This window comes from Nicotiana tabacum, chromosome 8 (assembly GCF_000715075.1).
Source record: "Nicotiana tabacum cultivar K326 chromosome 8, ASM71507v2, whole genome shotgun sequence".
In the NCBI taxonomy this organism is placed as follows: domain Eukaryota; kingdom Viridiplantae; phylum Streptophyta; class Magnoliopsida; order Solanales; family Solanaceae; genus Nicotiana; species Nicotiana tabacum.
In genome coordinates, this window is record NC_134087.1 from 152,760,075 (window position 1) to 152,781,564 (window position 21,490).

The 21,490-nt window shown below is 33.3% G+C and overlaps 1 protein-coding gene across 28 annotated transcripts; it reads left to right on the forward strand.

Moving 5' to 3' along the window:
• Positions 1–825: 825 nt before the first annotated feature.
• Positions 826–21,490, forward strand: LOC107797163 (uncharacterized). 28 transcript variants are annotated; one of them, XM_075219791.1, is made up of 17 exons: positions 1,452–1,954; positions 3,740–3,800; positions 7,955–8,231; positions 8,372–8,459; positions 11,643–11,773; positions 11,901–11,973; positions 12,056–12,182; positions 12,280–12,440; positions 12,530–12,653; positions 12,744–13,055; positions 13,156–13,289; positions 14,043–14,108; positions 15,863–15,889; positions 16,369–16,435; positions 18,825–18,892; positions 20,052–20,115; positions 21,296–21,490. In XM_075219791.1, exons 11-16 carry the CDS (start codon positions 13,285–13,287, stop codon positions 20,065–20,067), a joined length of 249 nt encoding a protein of 82 aa, XP_075075892.1. In that variant the 5' UTR covers positions 1,452–1,954; positions 3,740–3,800; positions 7,955–8,231; positions 8,372–8,459; positions 11,643–11,773; positions 11,901–11,973; positions 12,056–12,182; positions 12,280–12,440; positions 12,530–12,653; positions 12,744–13,055; positions 13,156–13,284; the 3' UTR covers positions 20,068–20,115; positions 21,296–21,490. The 28 variants fall into 28 exon arrangements, 18 of the variants coding, with proteins under 18 accessions (XP_075075879.1, XP_075075878.1, XP_075075885.1 ...); XR_012694290.1 differs by lacking the exons at positions 1,452–1,954; positions 15,863–15,889; positions 21,296–21,490 and adding exons at positions 1,133–1,328; positions 3,181–3,250 and having other exon boundaries at positions 20,052–20,316; XM_075219786.1 differs by lacking the exons at positions 1,452–1,954; positions 18,825–18,892; positions 21,296–21,490 and adding exons at positions 1,137–1,328; positions 3,181–3,250 and having other exon boundaries at positions 20,052–20,316.

Genomic DNA, 21,490 nt, shown 5'->3' on the forward strand with positions numbered 1-21,490 from the left:
TTTTTATTTTTCATATCGGTTTGTAAATCTAAGCCGCAGTAGTTCATGACTTGTACTATCACTCATTGGGTTATTATATAAAAATTCAGTTATTTCATTTATTGATTTTTATAAATTTCATTAGAATTGTGTTGACTGATATTTGGCTTACCTAGCGGGTTGGGTTAGGTGTCATCACGACTAGGTGAATTTCGGGTCGTGATACAAATGCACACGTTAATAGTAAATTGTTCAAGTTCAAAAGATATTCAATTATTTTTTTTATTTAATATAATAAATAGATGGTACATTTTCTTTAACGTATCTTGTTGTTTTATATAAATCGTTCTACACATATTTTAATTGATTGGAACGAAATATACGTACAACACATGTAATCTAAATATAAAACATTCTACACATATTTTAATTGATTGGAACGAAATACACGTAGAATGCATATAATCTAAAGCTAGTATAAACTAAAACGAAGGGAGTGTTTAATTCAACTAACCCAAACGGGCTCTTATAGCCTAATGACATTCGAGTACTTTTTATAATATGAACCTTGAGTTCATATGTTATTTCGCTATAATAAAATTTATTTTATAAATAGTAACATTATAAACAATTTTTCTTTATCAGTGTATTTAATTTGCCATATCAGGTTAACAATAACTATTTTAATTTACTAAATTAGACTTACTATAAAAATTATCAATTCATGATATAGTGTAAAATACAATTAATGTATACAACAGATAAACCGATAGCAGAAATAATATATTGTAGTATAATCTAGGGAAAAGGTCCAAATATACCCTTCTACCTTTGTATAGTGTTCCGTTATACTAGAAGGCCACATCCACCCTCACTGTTACCCAACTTTATAAAAATAGCCTTCATTAAACGAAAAGTCATCAGAAATTAGGGATGACCGTTTTAAAAATAAAAAAGTTTCGATCCATCGACCCATAACGCGTTTAACCAAATAAACTCATCATATTCTTTCTTCTTCTTTAGAAGAGAAAGAGTTTCGACATGGCTGCTTAAGGTCATTAGTAACTTTTATTTGAGGGCATTTTAGTCTTTTTAGATATCTCCTTATATACGTGTCGCTGAAATATTTCCGCAAACCCTATGTCTATTTGATTTCATTATAGCTGTCTGACAACTTCACTTTTTCCAATACCTTTACGTGTATTTGATATCATTGCAGCTGTTTGACAACTTAACTTTTTCCTATATTTCTTTTGGTACTTACAATTCAGAGAGTACACCTTTTGTTTCCACCGTCTTCTTCCTATTTGTGTTCTTGCTCTCCAGATTTGTTTGTGTTCTTGCCGCAAGTATGTTTCTTCTTCAACTAATTCTGCACTATCTTCTTCTTTTTCCTTAATCTGGAGTAACTTTTGGATTTGAGGCAGCTTAATCTGGGAGAGATGGTCAGGCCTTTTTTTATTTTTGGCTTTTGTGTTTGTGGAATGAGAAGTATGAATTATTGACACTAATATTTCTTCCTGAACTTTTAAGCTTCCTTATCATATCGCTAAACCCAAAATAACTGTGAAAATAAGGAGAAATCAGGATTGGGTAGGATTGATTTTCACACTTAGTGTATGTTTTTTCTATTGAATTTTGATCTGTGACAGTATTTTAACAACTGATTTATGTACTTTCTGGTTCTTTAATTCTATCCTATCTCTGTCATCTTAGAGGGATTAGTCATTTTTAAAAAGCTCAAGGGTATATTAGTCATTTCGTACTAATTCTTACAATATCATACACGTGGCTTATTTTTCTATAGAAAATGCTACGTGCAAGTTTTAATTGAGCCTAAGTTTTAAATGAGTACACGTGTGTTCTACGGACCATATTAGGTTCTCACCCGATTTCTTTGTGCATAAAAAAACTTTCAAATTCTGGATTGCTTCTCCAATTCTCTTTATCTTCCTCAAATTCTTCTTACCTGCAGGTACAATTTTAATCAATTTTCCCCATGATTTTTGCTGTGCATATGATAAATTAAACAATCCCTTAATCTTCAACTTCAATTTTGCAGTTTGTATTTGTTTCTCCTTTTTCTGCTTTTCCAATTAGTTTCATCCGACATGCGAATTTTTTTGTTGAGATCAAGCATGATACTGGTATGGGTATCATGCCTAATTAAAAGGAAATTTTTTTTGCAGTGCTTACTGAAGTTTCATGGGTTCTGTTCATACTTCTTTTCTACCCTCTTCCATAACATTCGACTAGGCAAAGTCTTTTTTTTGAAGATATAAAAGATTTTCACTAATTGATAATTGGTGGCTAATACTTGAGAGGTAAAAGATGAACTTCTCACTTCCTAGGTAAATTCTAAGAACTTTTTGTGTTTGGTTAAATGAGAATTCTATTTTCATCTCTTTATAGTTTGTTCTGCTTTTTCAAGTTTGCTCTTGTGTCGATTTCTTTGATAGGTTTTACCATAGTTCCGTATGGGAAAATTGGATATGTTCTCACGATTTTGTTATGCATATGTTGTTTGACTTCTTCAGTAGTATATATTCTGCTTTATATATGTATTGTTATTGCCATGCTTTTGATTTTTTTTAATGTGAACATGTGTGACTGTAGGTGATATACCAGACTGTTGGTAGTTTTCACTTCCTTCAACAAGAGTAGGATAATGAACTTAAGAGTAAATGATTTTTGAATTAACTTACATTTGTCGGGGTTGGCTGGGCTGGTTCATGGGTGGATTACGAAGGTTTGTTGATTAGGATATCTAAATTATATATAGTTTATCAAACGAAGTTGATGTGTAACGACTGCGGGAAGGAAACTTCATAGCATATGGAGAGTACTTTGTCAGACAAATGAATGGTTCACAGTTCTCATCTTTCACATAACAGTATAAAATAAAATGAAATACTACGTTTTAAGTGATATTCTTATATTTATCATAATAGCTTTCGGAATCTGACTCCGAAAGTTGGAGTAGGTCCGTAATTTTGAATATGACTTGTGTGCAAAATTTGAGGTCATTCGGACGTGGTTTGATAGGTTTCGGCATCGGTTATGGAAATTTGCAGTTTCGACATGCTTGCTTATGGGTAATTTAAGTTTTGTTTGAGGGCATATTAGACTTTTGAGCTTATCTGTATACGTGTCTTTTCCATATCTACCCAACTACTACGTGTAGCGTTTGCGTTATTACAGAGGTGGGTTTTATTGGATTTGTGTACATCATCAGATATCTTCGTCTTCCTCATCTCTTCAACTTGTGCAGGTGCTTTTCTTATTACTTAATATGAATTTTATTGTTTTCTATCTCTTTCTATGTGCTGGTGAAAATTTAAGGAGTTTGAGGAGTTTAAGATTATAATTAGAGTGGGATTACTTAAGCATGAATGATTTTGTTTTTGTTTGAATTATTTCTTAGGAAACTTCAGAGCTAATATTAGTTTTTGTTATCTATTTCTACCTCATTATTAGAATGGAAAAGCTTTTCCTTTTGATTGTAATTCTGTGTGCTTCTAGGTATGTCATTCATCACATATATATTGAATGAATTGTTTTTGGTTTCAAAGTTATTTTGATAGGTCTATGGATCGGTGGTCTTATGTTTTATAAAATGAGTATTCTTTATTAATTACAACTTCAAGTCTATTTATTTTGTTACCATCTGTTGTATTTGATGTTCTTTATGAGACCTCTATTTGTTCTTTGCTTTTTCGGCTCTGTTGTGCATAACAATTTATTCTCTTTGTCATTGCAGTTCTTGTGATCTATTGTGGTTGCGTTCTACTTTTGTTATGCAGTAGCACTTGAACCAGAAGGTAAATTTTCTAATCTCTACTTATCTATTTTTAGATATTGTACGTTTTTACATGAGTTTTTCTAAAAAATGTAAGCATACATACTATGTGCAGCTTTTGAGCTATTCCATATGTGGATTTTTTTTACATTCGGTAATGTAAATATGTACGTGACATTTCCCATTCAGGAAGTAGACGAGTGAAATGTCGAGTAAAAACCATAAAATTGACAACTCAGAAAAAATATATGCCGACAAGAAGCCTAGGCGACGCGAATTATACAGAATGATGCAAGACGATAAAAAGGAGGCTCTCCTAGCGCGAGCACGAGCAAATAAAGCTGAAACAAGCGGTCGGCAACGTCCTGCTTGCTCGCCAATTAAGAGCTTCTCTAATGCATCATTTTCTATAGGTGCTAATATTCCAAGCGAGCAGCATCTTCCTTTTGTAGGACATTCAATATATGAAATAGGTTAGAAAGGTAGATTGTCATTTCTCGATGGTATATGCAATTATAAATACATGTATGCATTTATAACTATTAAATTATATGCTTACACCTATTATTGTTGTATCCTAGGATCTACATCTAATACAAATCATGAACAATATATTGAAGAGACAACAACAAACCAAACATCAACTGATTATGTTATGTTAAAGACTATTCCAAAATGCAAATTTTGCGGAGCCAAAAAATTTGAAGACGAACCACCGGCATTTTGTTGTCGTAAAGGCACTGTTAAGCTAATTTCACATCAAGTAACACAAGAGTTAAGAAATCTATATCTAGGAAATACTGAAGAATCAAAGCATTTTCGAACCTACATAAGAACATACAATAATATATTTGCGTTCACGTCCCTATGAGTAAGCTATGACAAAGAGCTGGCAAAGAGGAATAAAGGTATTTACACGTTTCGAGTTCAGGGATAAATGTACCATTTCATAAATGACTTGATACTAAGTAATGAAAAAGAAAAAAATCTACAATTATATTTCTATGATAATGAAAATGAAATGAGCAATCGAATGGCATGTTCCAATAAATTGAACGAGTGTACTGTGAAAAATTTAATGGAAATATTAAAAATCAATCCTTACTCTACGTTTTTGAAATTCTTAATAAATATCCCCCAATTATCAGATTTCTACATTGCGCTTAAGTGTGATGCTGGTCTAGATCAACGAATATACAATCTACCAACTTCGTCGGAAGTGGCAGGAATATGGGTAGAACAAGATACCAATAATTGTATCCCTACTTCACATATCCGAATATATACAAAAAGTGATAGAAGCCAGCTGGTAAACTATTATTACGGATGCTATGACCCATTGCAATATCCATTACTGTTCCCCTACGGTCAAAATGGTTGGCATTGTGGTATTCGAAAACTAAGCCTTCAGCAACCCCTTCTAGAACACATCTGTATTGTGAATACGAAAAATTGCCAAGTGTAACCAATATGACTTCAATTGATGGATTGCTTGACATGGAAGCTGAAGTGATGCAAAAAGGCAAACGAAAAAGAGAAATCGTTTCTTGCCGTGAATACTATTGTTATCAACTCCAAATTAGAGATGATGAAAATATAATCTTACATTTAGGAAGATTATTACAACAATATGTTGTAGCCGAATGGATAAAAGTTGAAACTCAAAGATTAGATTTCGCTTTTTTCAATCAAGACTTATTCAGAATGGACGTATTAGCTGGACTTTTAGATCTTATACGTCGCGGTGAGAGAGAAGGCTCACATGTAGGTAAAAATAGAATACTTCCACTTAGCTTTACAGGAGGACCAAGAGATATGCGTTGTCGATATATGGATGCTATTGCATTAGTACAACATTTTGGAATACCCGATATATTTCTAACTATGACATGCAACCCTTCTTGGCCTGAAATTCAAGAAAACTTATTGTCGACAGATGAGGCCCAAAATAGACCCGATTTAGTTAGCCGAATATTTCAACCAAAACTAGAAGAACTTAAAAAAGATATACTAAAAAGACAAATATTTGGTAAAGTTACTGCATTTATGTACACAGTAGAATTCCAAAAAACGGGGACTTCTGCATGCTCATTTTCTTATTATACTCGATGAAAAATACAAACTATTGACTCCAGAAGCGTATGATCAATTTGTTTGTGCTGAATTACCAGATCCTAAAAGAAACTCTGCTTTGTTTAAGCTCGTTACACAACACATGCTACATGGTCCTTGCGGTCAATTAAATCCAGCAAGTTCATGTATGAAGAAAAAAACGGTCAATGTAAATTCAAGTTTCCAAAAGAGTTTTCTAAGCAGACAACTAAAGGAAAAAATTCATATCCTATTTATAGAAGACGAAACACGGAAAAATGTGTGGAGATTAGAGGACAATCTTTTGATAATTCATGGGTTGTTTCCTACAATCTATTCTTACTTAGTAAATTTAATTGCCATATAAATGTGGAGATTTGCTCTGATATTAAAGTTGTTAAGTATATTTACAAATATATTTGCAAAGGACATGATAAAATTACATTTCACATACATCCTAACGATGCAAACATAGAAGTAGATGAAATAAAGGAATATCAATCTGCTAGATGGGTGACACCACCTGAGGCTGCGTGGCGCATATTCGCTTTTCCTATCATTGAAATGATTCCAAATGTATATCATCTTCAACTGCATCTTGATGGACAACAAATTGTTTCCTTCAAAAATACAGATAATATTAATAGAATCGTAAATAATCCTGTGATTAAAAAAAAGAATGTTAACTGAATTTTTTACAATGAACAGCGAAAACGAAGATGCTATGAATTTGAATTTATTATATCGAGAATTTCCAGAACATTTTGTTTGGTCCACAACATACAAAATGTGGTCACGTCGCCAACAAGGATTTGCTATTGGTAGAGTTTTAACATGTCATCCAACCGAAGGAGAAAGATACTTTCTTAGATTGCTCTTAATGAACGTGAGAGGACCAAAATCGTATAAAAATTTGCGAACTGTAAATGGAGTAACTTGTAACACATTTAGAGAAGCCGCAGAAAAAAGAGGATTGTTACTTTGCGTTAATAATTTAATAGAATGCATGTCAGAAGCAGTAAGTTACCAAATGCCACACAGTTTAAGGCACTTATTTGTTGTACTATTAGTTTATTGCAATCCTGTTAATCCAAGAGAGTTGTGGGAAAAATTTGAATGCCCAATGTCTGAAGATTTCAAAAAATATCCGAACATGCCTACAAGAGAAATTCGTTACAAAGTGCTAAATCATATTAATGATATTCTTCATTCAATGGGTCGTGATATCAACGAATTTGAACTAACTCAAGGCAAAATTCAATCATCTGCAATAGCCAAAGAAGCTAAAGATGTACATTTTGAAAGGAATATTATCATTAATAAAGAAGATCTACTATTACCATATAAACTAAATATTGAACAGAAAAGAGCTTACAATATAATCCTTGATACAATTTTCTCAAATAAATACGGAGCATTCTTCATTGATGGTCCGGGCGGAACTGGAAAAAGCTTTTTATATCGTGCCTTATTAGCTACAGTGAGACATAGAGGATTTATAGCATTAGCGACTGCGAGTTCAGGTGTTGCTGCTTCACTTCTTCCTGGAGGCCGAACTGCTCATTTCCGATTTAAAATACCTATTGATGTTGATGGAAATTTTAGTTGCATTATTAGCAAACAAAGTTCATTGGCATCATTGATTCGAGATGCAAAACTAATAGTATGGGACGAAATTTCAATGGCGAAAAAAGAAATGATTGAAGCACTAGATTTGCTCCTTAAAGATTTAATGGAAACAACTATGTTGTTTGGCGGAAAGGTTGTTGTATTCAGTGGCGATTTTAGACAAACTCTCCCGTTGTTCGTGGTGGACAAAGGGAAGATTTTGTTCGTAAAAGCTTACTATGTTCTGAAATTTGGCATCAACTTGAAAAATTACAGTTGTCTGAAAATATGCATGCGAACGCAGACCCAGCTTTTTGTGAATATTTAATGAGAATTGGTAATGGAAAAGAAAGAAAAAATGATAAGAGCAAAATATAAATTCCCCGCCCTTTGATCATAGTAATCTTTAAAGGATTCATAAGTTTGCCAATAGTAATTAAAATAATATTAAAATAATTGTATCTTATTTTGTTACAGGAAAATCAAGTCGAATGCATTATGTTCAATGCGGAGATAATGCATCTTGAAGATCTGTTTTGCCATTTCCATACATACTTGGTGTCAGTTGCACAAGTCAAAGAATCAAACTATATGTCAAATCCGCTTAACAAATTTACATGGACAATTGATATATATACCATTGTTGAGCCAATAGAAACTGTTAATCCTCCAGAAAGTCCATTGTCGCCGCCAACGCGCCTAAATCTTACACCATTTGGCAACTTTGAATATCAACCTGAGGGATCTGAATTCGGTAATTGAATATTTAACTATCTATGTTTTCTATTCACCTAAAATTCACATTTATTAGTATTATTATTGTTATTATTATTATTGTTGTTTATAATAATTTTTATTATCTATTAATTTATTGGTTGTTTTTTTAAACGGAAGATATGCTTGCCATTGTGCTCAACGCCAGTCCCTCAACATATGCTCCAAATGGGAGGAGAATTCAAGACTTTATCATCATGGATGATCAGTAAGTATATATGAACTTGTTTTATTGGGTCCAAATAGAAATTGATGATTCAAGTGTGATATGTTATCTCACTTTTCATATGTTGTCTACCAATAGCACACAATAAATGAAATTGAGATTCCAGTTGAGGTTGTACCCTTTAAAAGGCTACTTTCCATGCTTCAATTCACCTTTGGTTTTGCTGTAATTATGATCTTTCAAAGCATACTTAGGTCCAGTAAGCATTACCGGAATTATTATGATTTTGGTTTTTACTACCAACATTTATAGATCACTATAATATTTAATCATGTCTTTAAATATATTCCTAACAATGCAAATTTTGTCTCTTATTGTTTCTCTTGCTATAAGAATATAAGAAAAACTAGAGCTACTATCATATTGTGCTTTTGATTTTGTAAGTTTTAATTTCTCTAAATTTTTTTGCAACTAATTTATGTTTTTTTCAAGATTGACTTCAAACTTTCAATTTATTCTTTATTTATAAGCATAATTTTCAGGATAGCTGCATGAAGTGACGATGTGTGGTTGCTAAAACTACACACCAATCTAAGAGTATAACAACATATCATTGCCTCTTAAGATTTTAAAATTTTTTAGTTGTATGTCAATAAAGTTAGAAGCAATGATCCAGAAAAGAAAATTTTAGTTATGGCAAGATAACAAATTAAGGAAAAGCTACTAAAAGCTAAATTACAAATATGTTTCGTTATTTACTATTATATGGGCCAAAAAATTAGATTGTTGTTAAAAATTATTCAGAGAAATACATAATGCCTTGCAATGTAGAAATATAGCATAACCAAGTTTGTAGTTGCTTATCTTATTCTTTAACAATGACTTTCTAATTTATCTGTAGTTGTTCTTCATCTATTTGGAAGGAACAAAATATGACCTCTATAACCTCTCGATGAAAGGAAAAAATAATCATCATATTTAGTTATTGGATTTAAAATCAAATTATATTTGAAATTCAGTACTTTGGATTAAAATTGACCCCGTTTCTTTCTTCGCTTTCTCAGTTTGGGGTTGGGATCCTTTTTTGGTTTAACTCCGATGGTTATTGCTCATCTTGTTTATGGAATATAACTTTATTACTAACATCCAAATATGAGGGGTATTACTGTTTTTGCCATCTGTAATCTTTAGTATTTGGACAATGAATGACGATTATTTAATTAATTCCTAACATAAGATAAGCTCACTTACTTGATTTGATGTTGATGAAAATAGACATAAGGCAAAGGGGTCTTATTCCTCCAATAATTTACTGTTTTCAGTCTCTTCATCTTGTCCTAATCTCAAGTACCTCTGATTTCTATGATTCTGACTTGAATTTGAAAAGTCTTTTGTTGTCTGGAATTAAAACAAAAGATAAGAGTGTTAGTTTTTTATGGGGGAATTACAAAAAGGTTAGAACTTTAAAGTTGAAAAACTGTGAAAAGCAGCACAAAAACCGGTAGAAAGAAAAATTGTCCGACTTCATTCGAAACAAAAGAGAAAACAAAGCTTGTAATCAGCAACAGTCACCTATTCCAACTCTTGCATCTTAAAATCAATTGCTCTTCCTAGAGAAGAAATGAAGAAACAAAACTTCATCCGTTTGGTAAGTGATGCGAAGACTTGCTGAGTTGGTTGTGGGTTGAAATATTAGATCTCTTGTTGTTATTAGCGAAGAGAAAAATCTAATACTGCTCAACTTTTCAAAGTAAAAGAATGATCTAAATATGCTAATATTATATACTGATAAAAGTTACTCCTATTACCTATTTAAATTAAGTCTTGGAGTTTGACCGGTGCAAAACATAATTCCGATCCCTTTCTAAATGCTCACAATTGCACTAAAGTACTAATTTTCAAAGCATTCCTTTTACTCACAACATTCCAATATGTAGTGAACACATAACTTGAACTTGTTTTTCCATTAGTTTTGTTCATATTTCCCTTTCTCAAATTAATATCACAACCAAGTTGCATAGCATCATAGATGTGACAGTCATTTCCACTGTGTTTATTTTGTTGGAATGATGCAAGTTCATTTTGTAATGTGATGACTACTAAGCGAATTATGTTCATTTCGTATGACTCAATTATGAAGTTTTCAGACTTTAATTATTTACATGTTTCAACTTTTGGCATTTGCTATTTCTGTAATTAGTTTTCTCCATTTATCACTTAATTTTTAGCTTCTGCACCATAATTTATTGCAATCTGCACTTTTTCTGTATTCTGTGCATATTTTTCAGTTTCTGCATATATTTCAATTCCTGCACTATAATAATCTAGATAGTGCACTTATGTTTCAGATTCTGCACAGATCCTGCACTAACTTTTTCTTGATTCTGCATTTAAATTTCAGATTTTGCGCATATTTTTCATTTTCTGCATTATATTTTTCTTGATTCTGCTCTTAAATTTCAGTTTCTGCACATATTTTTCATTTTCTGTACTATGTTTTTCTTCATTCTGCACTTAAATTTCAGTTTCTGCACATATGTTTTATTTCTGCACTATATTCTTTTTATTCTGCACTTACAAAAACTAATAAGTAGACTATAAAAAATTTATTCAAAGCATTCACCCGGTCGTAGCTTGCTAAATGCTAAAATTTTGTACATCAGAAATGTGCTTACAAATTATTGTATTTCAAATGTGCAGATATTACCAATGCACAAAGATCTAATAGAAAAGAGCAGCATCTCAATGTTAAGAGCATCTCTATTAGATATTTTTCCATTGTATAATACAATTATATCGCAATATCAGAACTTATTCAAAACATCTTTATGTTGGAACTAATCAGATCATTGCTACAGCAAGTTGTAAATTATATTCATTTATCTTTTCGCAAACATCAATATCTTTAGAGTGTAATGAAGCAATTCTACCATCTATTTGAGATCTGAGACTTATCAGCACTTCGAGAACATCTCATATTTCAAAGTATTATCTTTAAAAGCTTTTGTTAGGAATCAATAGCGAAGAGCTTAAAGAATACCTATTTTCTTCGAAAGTAATTACATTATTGAAATTCCTACACATTAAGATATCAATATGTGTTCATTTTTTATATATGTCTTACACTTAAATCTTCCAATTGATGCTCATTCGTGTTGCCGAAGCATTGACATTCCCGTATTGATTTAATATAGTGCTTTAACAATTTCGTTCTATTTTATACAGGAAAAAACCAACGAAATTCACACTCTGGGAAGATTTTATTGATCATGAAGGGAACAAACTACTCTAACTGCTTAAAGAAGAATACCCAATCATCCTTGCTAGAAAAATTGGAAGACCAAAGTCGTCGTCAGGTAAAACACCTCAAATGTCTGCAAGATGGACTAGAAATTCAATACAAGTAAAGTATATACGCAATTATATTTTAGTTTTCCATTTACCAGACGACCAAATTAGAACTGAATGTTCAAATGCATGCAGGATTGACTAACAGATTCAGTACAACAATTGAAATCAATCCTCCATACCCACAAGCAAATGCGTTGAGAACATGGTATTGCAATCAATACATTATTGGTCATATATGTGCTTGAACGTATAGAAGAAGTAATTTTGAAATGTTAACATACTTAAAGGGCCCAACAAAATCAACAAATGCTTATTGCGTACACAATGAAGAGCACAGGTCCAACAGGCTCTCTTTTATATGTTCCTTTCGAAGAAGAGATAGTACCAATTGTAGAAATTCGACAGCAAGATCCAGTAAGTACACTAAATATTCACATATGCAATGTTACAAATTTTTACCTTTATTTTCTAATAACAAAAAATTAATATACGGCATCTTTATATTTTTCAGGGCCAAATATTCTACATACAGGCTGAAGTCACACTACAAAATAAGAATCAACGATTGTCTATTCTAGCTTGTTCAAACTGCAAACAACACTTCACACGAGCTATCTCACGGAGAATGTTCTATTGCACTAATTGCCGTCAAGCTACTCAGTTGGTTCCCAGGTATACATGCAACTTCCACATAACTGTTTATATTTAACATTATATATTCACCATCTTTTAATTAACCAATCATTTTATCTTACAACTAGGTGCCAATTTGAATTGACGCTTACAGATCAGAGTGGTTCTACAATAGCAACTATTTCCGACGAGCCTGTAGAAAAAATATTGCTTCTCACTTCGGAAGAGATTTATGATATCTGCAATGTCAAGGTACATTGTTAATTTTCAAAAACCAGAAACAACTATTTTCTATAAGTTGAGCCCCCTCTAACACATAAATAACTAATTTTATCTTTACAGAAATAATTGTTGCCTCTTGTGAACGCGCAAAAGCTATTGATTGGCAAGATCTTCAAGATTCAAATAAAAAAGTTGTTTACAAGAAACAATGAGGCAGAAAAGTTAATTATTTTGTCTTTCATGGACAAAAGTAATTCGGGTATCTCACAAATGCCAGCCACCATCAAGGATGTTGCGGAAGGAAGTAAACGAAAAATTGAACACGTTGCCCCAGAGAAACAAGAGAACCCACACATAACAACCAAAGGCAATGATTCCTACAACAAATGTAAGGCGGAAATGAAAATTTTCCCTCCAAAAAACTGTTGAAAGGTATTTGAAATTTATGTTCCTTTTAAATTTAATATGAAATTTAACTTTGTACAAAAAACAAGCAACTTAAACGACTATGATTTGTTAACACGTTTGCCAGTGAAACATCTTTTTCTACTATTTTGGGATGCAAATGAATCCACATCTGGGTGTTGTTTTTGAATGCGGTTAAGCTCACTTTTGCGACTGCTTTCTGCATGTTCCTCTACTAGGAATATGTCGTGCTGACATGAGGTTAGTATACTTGATTACAAATCTAGATTTTTTCAAAATCTTTCATACTAACCGATATAAAGCCATTGCAATTTTTCCATAGTAATTTGGGACAATAAAGAAAAAAAAACATTTACGCTCGAAAATGACTGTTTTGAAATTAATCCTCTTTAGAGGGTTTTTCGTGCAATCACTTACAGCACTTATTAGATTCTTAGTAAAGAAGCTTTGGTTCGCATCAAATAGATGATTTGTTAAAGAAACTTTAATTACTAACTTGCTCACTATCTCTGATAAGAATACTTGCTAAAAATAGGCAATTCATATGTTGCTCTTGTGTTATTCCTTTGTTAAGCTTCTTTATTTCAGTGGCCTTTCTCTTGACAGTTATTTTTAACCTACTTTTATCACATTCTTTTTTAACCGTCTATGACAATGCATTGTAATGACTCAATAGTCATTTATCTAGGAAAAAATCGAGTTGAAATCAAACAATAGAATCTCTATGACTTCTTAAATGATAATGAAAAAGCTGTATTGCTTCTTCCTTTCACTTTCTTCTTAGTTACGAAGAGAATGTAGATATTGGATATTATTCTTCTTACGAGTTATGCCAAGAGAATTCAGAGAAAATACCAACTTTTGGCTAGAAATATGATGGAGTACAAGATGCTCTTCTCTTCTCAAAAGATAATTTGTCTTTAATTAACTTCCTTTTGCAAAATAATATGAAGCTTCTACTGTCCTTTTTTTGGTTACTCTTTTTGAATGCAGTTATGTTCACTTTTACGCCTGCTTTCTGAATGCTCCTCTACTCAACAAATATCACGACAACACAAGGTTAGCTTACTTGATTACAAATCTGAACTCCAATTGCTTTTTTTTAAACTTTAACTAAATATTCATTTTGTTATATTATCTGTAATAGTAAACTACTGCAAATATTACTAAAATATTGAGATATAAAATTATTATACTATAATAATGTAGAATATATAATAGTTCTATCGTTTCTTTATTTCTATCATTCTTATTTTGCCTCTTCTGTTGTGTCTAAGATTCTTATGCAAATATTAATGTTAGTCAAAATTTCATCGATCATGGTCACTGTTCATTCAGTATTTGTAATTATCACCCTTCATTTACATGGATGTTGAACAAGAAAAAGTAAGAGTATGAACATTAGTTGCATTAAAATATATTGGTTGATTGGTATATGATTTTCTCTTGCACTTATGTAAATGATTGAATTTTATCCTTGATTACCAATTCCAACACTAAGTACTCCACCATGGAGTTGATGTTCCTGTGAAGCGCCAAAGTTGATTTGTAATTATAATGTTTAACCATCACAGTTCACGTGAAGTTTAATATATCAGTTGTCAGAGCTGTTAAAATGCTTCGAAAATTGATAATATATTAACAATCCTTCATGGAATGAACAAAGTATCATCAAAAAGAAAATCTCATAAATACCAAACAGGGTAAAGGAACATGATGTTTTCCTTGGACAATTTAAAGTATTGTTGAAAACAACTGCAAAAAAAAAAAATTAACACTAAATAACTATTGGGCCTGTGCTAAACACATGCTACACTCCACTATATATGTGCTTGATTTCGACATGTGTGCTTCTAAGGGATTAAATCAGAATCTGAGGGTATTATAGACTATTACCATCAGTTATCAATATCACTTTTGTGTTGGAGAAATTACGTGCCCGTTTCATTTGCTTCTAAACTACGTGTTCTTTATTCCGGCGGCCAGAGAAATATTAGTTTTTCGTCATTCTCTGTGCATACTTTCAACTAATGCTCCTTCAAGCATTTCAGTTCTCTTCATCTTCTTCGTTCATTTTCATCTTCTCAACCGATGTTGTAATTTCAGCTATGTTCTTTTATTTGTTTGCCCCATATGGTCTTCTCCTTTTTTCTTGATATTCTTTTCGGTCAGTGTCTTTATTGGACTCTCTTTATACTTCTCAATTTCATAGCTGGTATCAATTGCCGACAAAAGGAAGATAAAAGGTTTAAGGTTTTTTTATGTAAAGATAAGTGTGGGAGTGGGATTGGTAGTAAATGATGATAAAGAAATAGATCATGTAAGTAAATTCATTTGCTTTAGGCTTCTTTCCGAGAATTTAAATTTCAACCAAAAATAGAGTTTTCTCTTCCGATCTACTCTGACTTTTTGGGGCAAATCTTGGAGTTCTTCAACGCCAAAAAAGTGGTATTTTTGCTATTGGACTGAAAAATAATTTTTTATTTTCCCAAATTAAGAACAAATAGAAACTGATATAAACGACAAGATTTAATTTATATGCAAGAATTAGAAATGCTTGCGAAAAAATTAAATTCATGAAGAATCAGATTACAAATGCATTAAAAATAAATGGTAATTGAATCAGTTGGCTCAACTCTGAAAATTGAGTGACGATAATTGTCTTCACAAAACTGCAACTTCTTTCTCTTAGATTCTTCATGTTTTCTTTTCTCATCCTGCTTCATGCTTACTCTTTAGTTAATTTCACCAGAGAAAGTTTTTCCCATGTGGAAGCGTCAACATTGGTGTTTATTGCTTCTTTTTGTTTGCAGAGTGATCATTTTACTATGGAAATTGAGGTAGTTAGAATATTAGACATTTTTGCTTGAAAAATGTTGGTTTTACTTTCGTTTTCTGGTAATTGCAGTTTGTTTCTTTCCCTCTCCTGTTTATTTTGTCTAGCCGCTGCCAACATCTTCTCTAATCCATTCTTAAGAGCATTTTTATTAAAATAATAGGCATCTCTGGGTGTTCCTGTTTCCTACAGTACTAGCCTACCGTTTATTTTCAAGTTTAGAGATCTGTTTTCCTTTTCATATTACTATGTTTGATTAAAGTCCTACTTAAACTTTAAAAGCATGATCCAATGATTCTAAACATATTTATCTTAGACACATGGAACGAGTTCTTCACATGCATGGACAAATAATTTCCAAAGAAGTCGAGTGAAATGCTTAGACAACGAAAGTTTTAGATAATATTTGTTGAATTAGACTTCTTCTCTGTGGCTACCACTTTCTACATTAATGTTGCTTTTACACTTCTCTTTGATTTTCAGGGTGAAAAATTTCTCAAAAATTGTAGTGGAGGCAATTTTAGATTTTCGCAGTGAACATTCCATTCAGGTATTGTCACTCGTCTCATTATAGGAACATTCCATTCAGGTATTCTCCATTATAGCTGGGGAATTTTGTTGTAGTATGTTGCTCCAATTTGTGTCTCAGCGGTCACATTTTGATTCATTTTTCTGTGTTCTTCATTTCTTAGGAATTTCACTACAAGTTTTGCTAATTTAGTAAATATTGTTTCCATGTATCGAGATATTTTGCGATAACCTTCTAATGTCAAAAGAGAGAAATTAATAATATAATCCATTTTTGGTGAGAATGTGATTGTTATTATTTGTATAGTTTGTAACTTTAATGTAACGACCCGACCGGTCGTTTTGAGCTATAGCGCGTCGTTCAGCAGTTGGAAGTCATGAACAGCTTCATTTCAGGTATATTGGCTTGTACGTATGGTCAGAGTTGAATTTCGGGAAATTCGGAGTCAAATTGGAAAGAAACTTTTCATTGCGGCAACCTTAAGTTGAAGAAAATGGCTAAGATTGGAATTTTGAGTAAACGACCTCGGAATTGGGATCTGAAAGTTCCAGCATGTTCGTATGATGATTTCGGACTTGGGCGTATGTCCGGATTTGGTTTTGGATAGCCCGTGAGCATTTCGGCGTATATTGTGGAAGTTAGTATTTTAGAAAAATTTCATAAATTTGGGTTGGAAGGCATTTCAGAGTTATAGATGTCCGTTTGGGATTCCGAGTCTGGGAATAGCTCCGTATGGTGATTCTGGAGTTGGGAGCGCGATCGGAAGTGAATTCGGATGTCCGGAGGTCATTTTGAAGTCATTTGGCTAAATATAGAAATTTGAAGGTTTTTGAGAAAATTCGACCGGAAGTGGAAATTTTGATATCGGGGTCGGAATGCGATTCCGAAAGTTGGTGCAAGTCCGTAATGTCGAATGTGACTTGTGTGCAAAATTTGAAGTCATTCGGACTAGTTTTGGTAAGGTTTGAGACACTTAGTCTCTTTTAAGGAAGCTTAAGTTGGAAAAGTCAACCGGATATTGACTTATGTGTTAGAGGGTTCGAAATGCGAATTTTATGGTTCGGATAGCTTCGTTAGGTGATTTGGTACTTGGGAGTGTGTCCGGAATATTTTTGTGATGACCGGTGTAGAATTAAGCTTGAATTGGCAAAGTTAGTATTTTGGAATTCCGGTTGATAGGTGAGATTTTGATCCGAGGGTCGGAATGGAATTTCGAGAGTTGCTGTAGCTTCGTTATATCATTTTGGACTTGTCTGCAAAATTTGAGGTCATTTGGACATGGTTTGGTTGGGTTTTTGATCAAAAATGGAATTTGGAAGTTCTTGAGATTCATAGGCTTGAATCCGATGATGATTTGATGTTATTTTGGGTGTTCCAAAGGTTGGGACAAGTTTAAATGATATTGTGGGACATGTCGATATAATTGGTTAAGGTCCCGAGGGCCTCGGGTGGATTTCGGAAGGTTAACAAAATGGAATTCGGACCCAAAAAGAAAAGAAAAAGCTGCTGCAATTTCTGCTGCTAAGCTGTCTTTGGACAGCAAATGTGCAGTCGTGGAGCGTTCTTCAGAGGCCTATATCTTTTGATCTACAAGGAATTTTGAGATGATTCAAAAACGAAAGTTGTAGCCGTGTCTAGTTTCCAGAAAGCTAAGGAAATCGTAATTTGGACATCTGTAGAGAAAATTATGATCGATTGAAGATGACTGGTGGAGCAGTTTCTCCAGAATTTTCTGATTTCATGGAGCCGACTTTAGAAGCTCATATCTCGGGATATATAAAGAGTTATATGGTGTACAACCTATCAAATTAAAGATCTTCGAGTCTAGTTTCTAAATCTTCAAATCGTTTGTAATTTGTATATTTATACAAGACGTTATGGGTGTTTAAACAGAAGGTGTCCGACAAGGGAAAATTTTAATAGGATGTACAACTTGTATAGCACAAGTGCAAGGTACAACTCGACGAAACACGGGCAGATTCTTTAAACACGGATTTGGCTTATTTCTTTCATTTCTTTCATTTGGCTTGGATTATTTTGGAGAGAATTTCAAGGGGGATTTTATTAAGCATCAAAGGTGAGTTGTTTCTACTTATTTCCAAGTTAAATACAAGATTATATGTGAATTAGAACATGAAAATCAGTAGAAAAGTGGGGTTTTAGGGCTTGTGCTTTTGAGATTTTCTAGGGTCGATTTGAAGGGTCAAACGAGCTCCGATTTTTGTGTTCTTTATATGTACGGACTCGTGAGAGGACGAAGAACATTTTGGTATAAAAATTTCTGAGTTTTGAGACGTGGGCCTGGGGCTCGGGTTTTGTCAAATTCGTAAATTTTGATATTTTTCGATTGCTTTCGATTAGGTATTGTCCCTTTAACATAATGCGACATATTCGTTGTGATTTTGGGCAGATTCGACGCACGTGGAGGCCAATTCGAGGGGTAAAGGCGTCGCGAGCTAAAGAAGTAGCCGGTTTGAGGTGAGTAATTGATGTAAATGATGTCCTGAGGGTTTGAAACCCCGGAATTTCACATCGTAACGCTATATTGAGGTGACTTGCACGTCGGATAACGGGCGTGGGGTAGAGCACCTTTGGGGATTGTGACTTAGTCCGTCCCGAGAGATGTTTTTACCGTATTTTCTACTTGAACTAAATTGAAAATCATCTTTACTTGGATTTAATTGTTACATTTGGGTTTCTTGCCAATTATTTGAATCCTTCAGGGATTGACATCACTGTTTTCGCATACATGCATATCATTTGATCTCGGTCCAAGGTTTTAAATACTGTTTTGCAAACTCAGCCATCTTTCTAAGATTTGAAAACTTAAATGATATTTCTAAATGATATTTCGGGCTGAGAACTACTGTTTTACAAATGCCCAATGGGCTTATTATGATTTCTGGACTGAGCATGGATCGGGCTGCGCGCCGCAGCAGTGATTTGAAACAGTGGTAACAATGACACTGTATGATGTGATTTGAAACAGTGGTAACAATGGCACTGTATGATATAAATTGGTCAGGTAACAATGACTGACCAGGCCTAGATTTGATTCCACGAGATGGCTTGATATTGCGCTTGGGCTGTAGGAGCCCCTCCGGAGTCTGTACACACCCCCAGTGAGCGTCGTCGACGATAAATAAATATGGATGGCTCGGGCTGCACGCCGCAGTGGGTACCAGAGGGTACCGTCATATGCATTGCATTGCACTCATGCATTTATTCCTCATCTGCATTATCCGCCATAATAATTATGTGCTCTTATTTCATTGACTGGTTGCTTCATACTGTTCTGAGCCTGAGGGGCTGATACTGTTCTGAGATACTGAGCCTGAGGGGCTGATACTACTTATTATTTTGATACTGAACCCGAGGGGCAGATTTCTACTTATTATTTTGATATTAAGCCCGAGGGGCAGATTTCTACTCGTTGTTTTACTGCCAAATTATCTTTTTTTTACTGGTTTAAAAGAAATTTCACATGATGTTTCACTGAATTGTTATTTTAAATGATTTCACTGTTTCTGTATAGAGTGTTGTGTGCCTTAACGTGTTTTCTTACCTTCAGTTATTATTTATATTTATTACTCACTGGGTCGGAGTATTCACATTACTCCCTGCACTATGTGTGCAGTTACAGGTATTCCTGAGGCATAGAGCGAGTTTTCTGCTGTTCAGTTTTCATTGGAGTTATCGAGGTAGCTGCATGGCGTTCGCAGACCCGTTTTCTCCCTTATCTTCTGTATTTATGATATCTTCAGATGTCGTTCCTAATTCCATACTTTGTAGAATTTTAGTAATCTCTGTAGTAGCTCATGACTTGTGACACCCCGGTTAGGGCTGAGTTGGGTTGGATTTCCGTATTTTATTTATACTTTCTGCTATTGAATATTATTAAACCATGTTTATACTATAATTGTGTTAATTAATTGTCTTAAAAGGATGAATTGAGTTGAATGGCTGGCCTTGTCTTCATGAGAGGCGCCATCACGACCAGGTTCGGGAATTGGGTCGTGACATTTAATCGATTGGTATTTCTGTTCCTTTATTGGACTCTCTTTATACTTAAGAAAAAAAGGGAAAAGTTTAAGGGTTTTTATATGTAAAAGCATGGAAGTGTGATTGAGACTAAATGCCGGATACACATTGCTCTCGATCTCAAAGCCGGTCTTCATCCTCTCAAGGTTTCTCTTTCATTATTCTCTCTCTTTTTTGTTTTTTAATTTGTACTCCTTCCTATTAAGTATTCATCAAGTGTGTGTGGAATCTAAAATTTATTTTCTGCTGGACAACTTTGTGAATCTAAAATCCTCTTTTATTTATTATTGTTTTGGAGTGATTAATTCAGAAGAAAAGTCAATGTGTTGGTGGGGGATTTGGGAGGTTTTTTGTTAACGACTAAGAACAAGGTTTACTTTGCAAGTAGGTTTAATTTATGGTTGTGAATTTTGTTGTAGTTGGTTGTTGATCAGTGGGTTTTTGCTGGATTTGATCTTTGGGTTGCTGATTGAAGTAATGATGTATCCGGTTGTATTGCTAAGTGCAGTTTAACAATTCTAAGTGTGAGAGTTTGAGTTCTTCTTAGTGTGACTGGCTATGAAATTACGCTATGCTGTGTAGTCTGTGTCTTTCTTTTCAAAGATTTGAGTAATTGAAAGTTCATATATTCATCTCTACTTCATCATTGCATCTACAATTGAGACTAATCAATTTTGAATTAAAAGTAGGTCAAATTAGTTCATAAAGTACTTCTTTGTGTTGCTTACTTGAAAATTTGTCATTTTGTGAATTTTAACTGTGCGTTTCTATAACAAGTTATCATATTCTTGCCTAAAGATATGTAATCTTCCAATTTATAACATATTTATTTGTTTGCAGATATTTTTGGTCAAAAGCTAATAGAAAAAGGACCAGAAAGAAGATCAAAGACAGCATATGTAAATAATTGTATTATACATGTTGTAAATGCTGTGGCACTTTAAACATCTCTTAATGTGATGCTCCCGTGAACGCAAACAATGTATATTTTGTTCAAAATGTATGTAAATTAAGTGTGTATCACTTAGTATGAAA

Bases quoted from the DNA above. Each gene is read 5' to 3' on its own strand.
- LOC107797163 (XM_075219778.1), top strand. From the start codon at position 6,549: ATGTTAACTGAATTTTTTACAATGAACAGCGAAAACGAAGATGCTATG.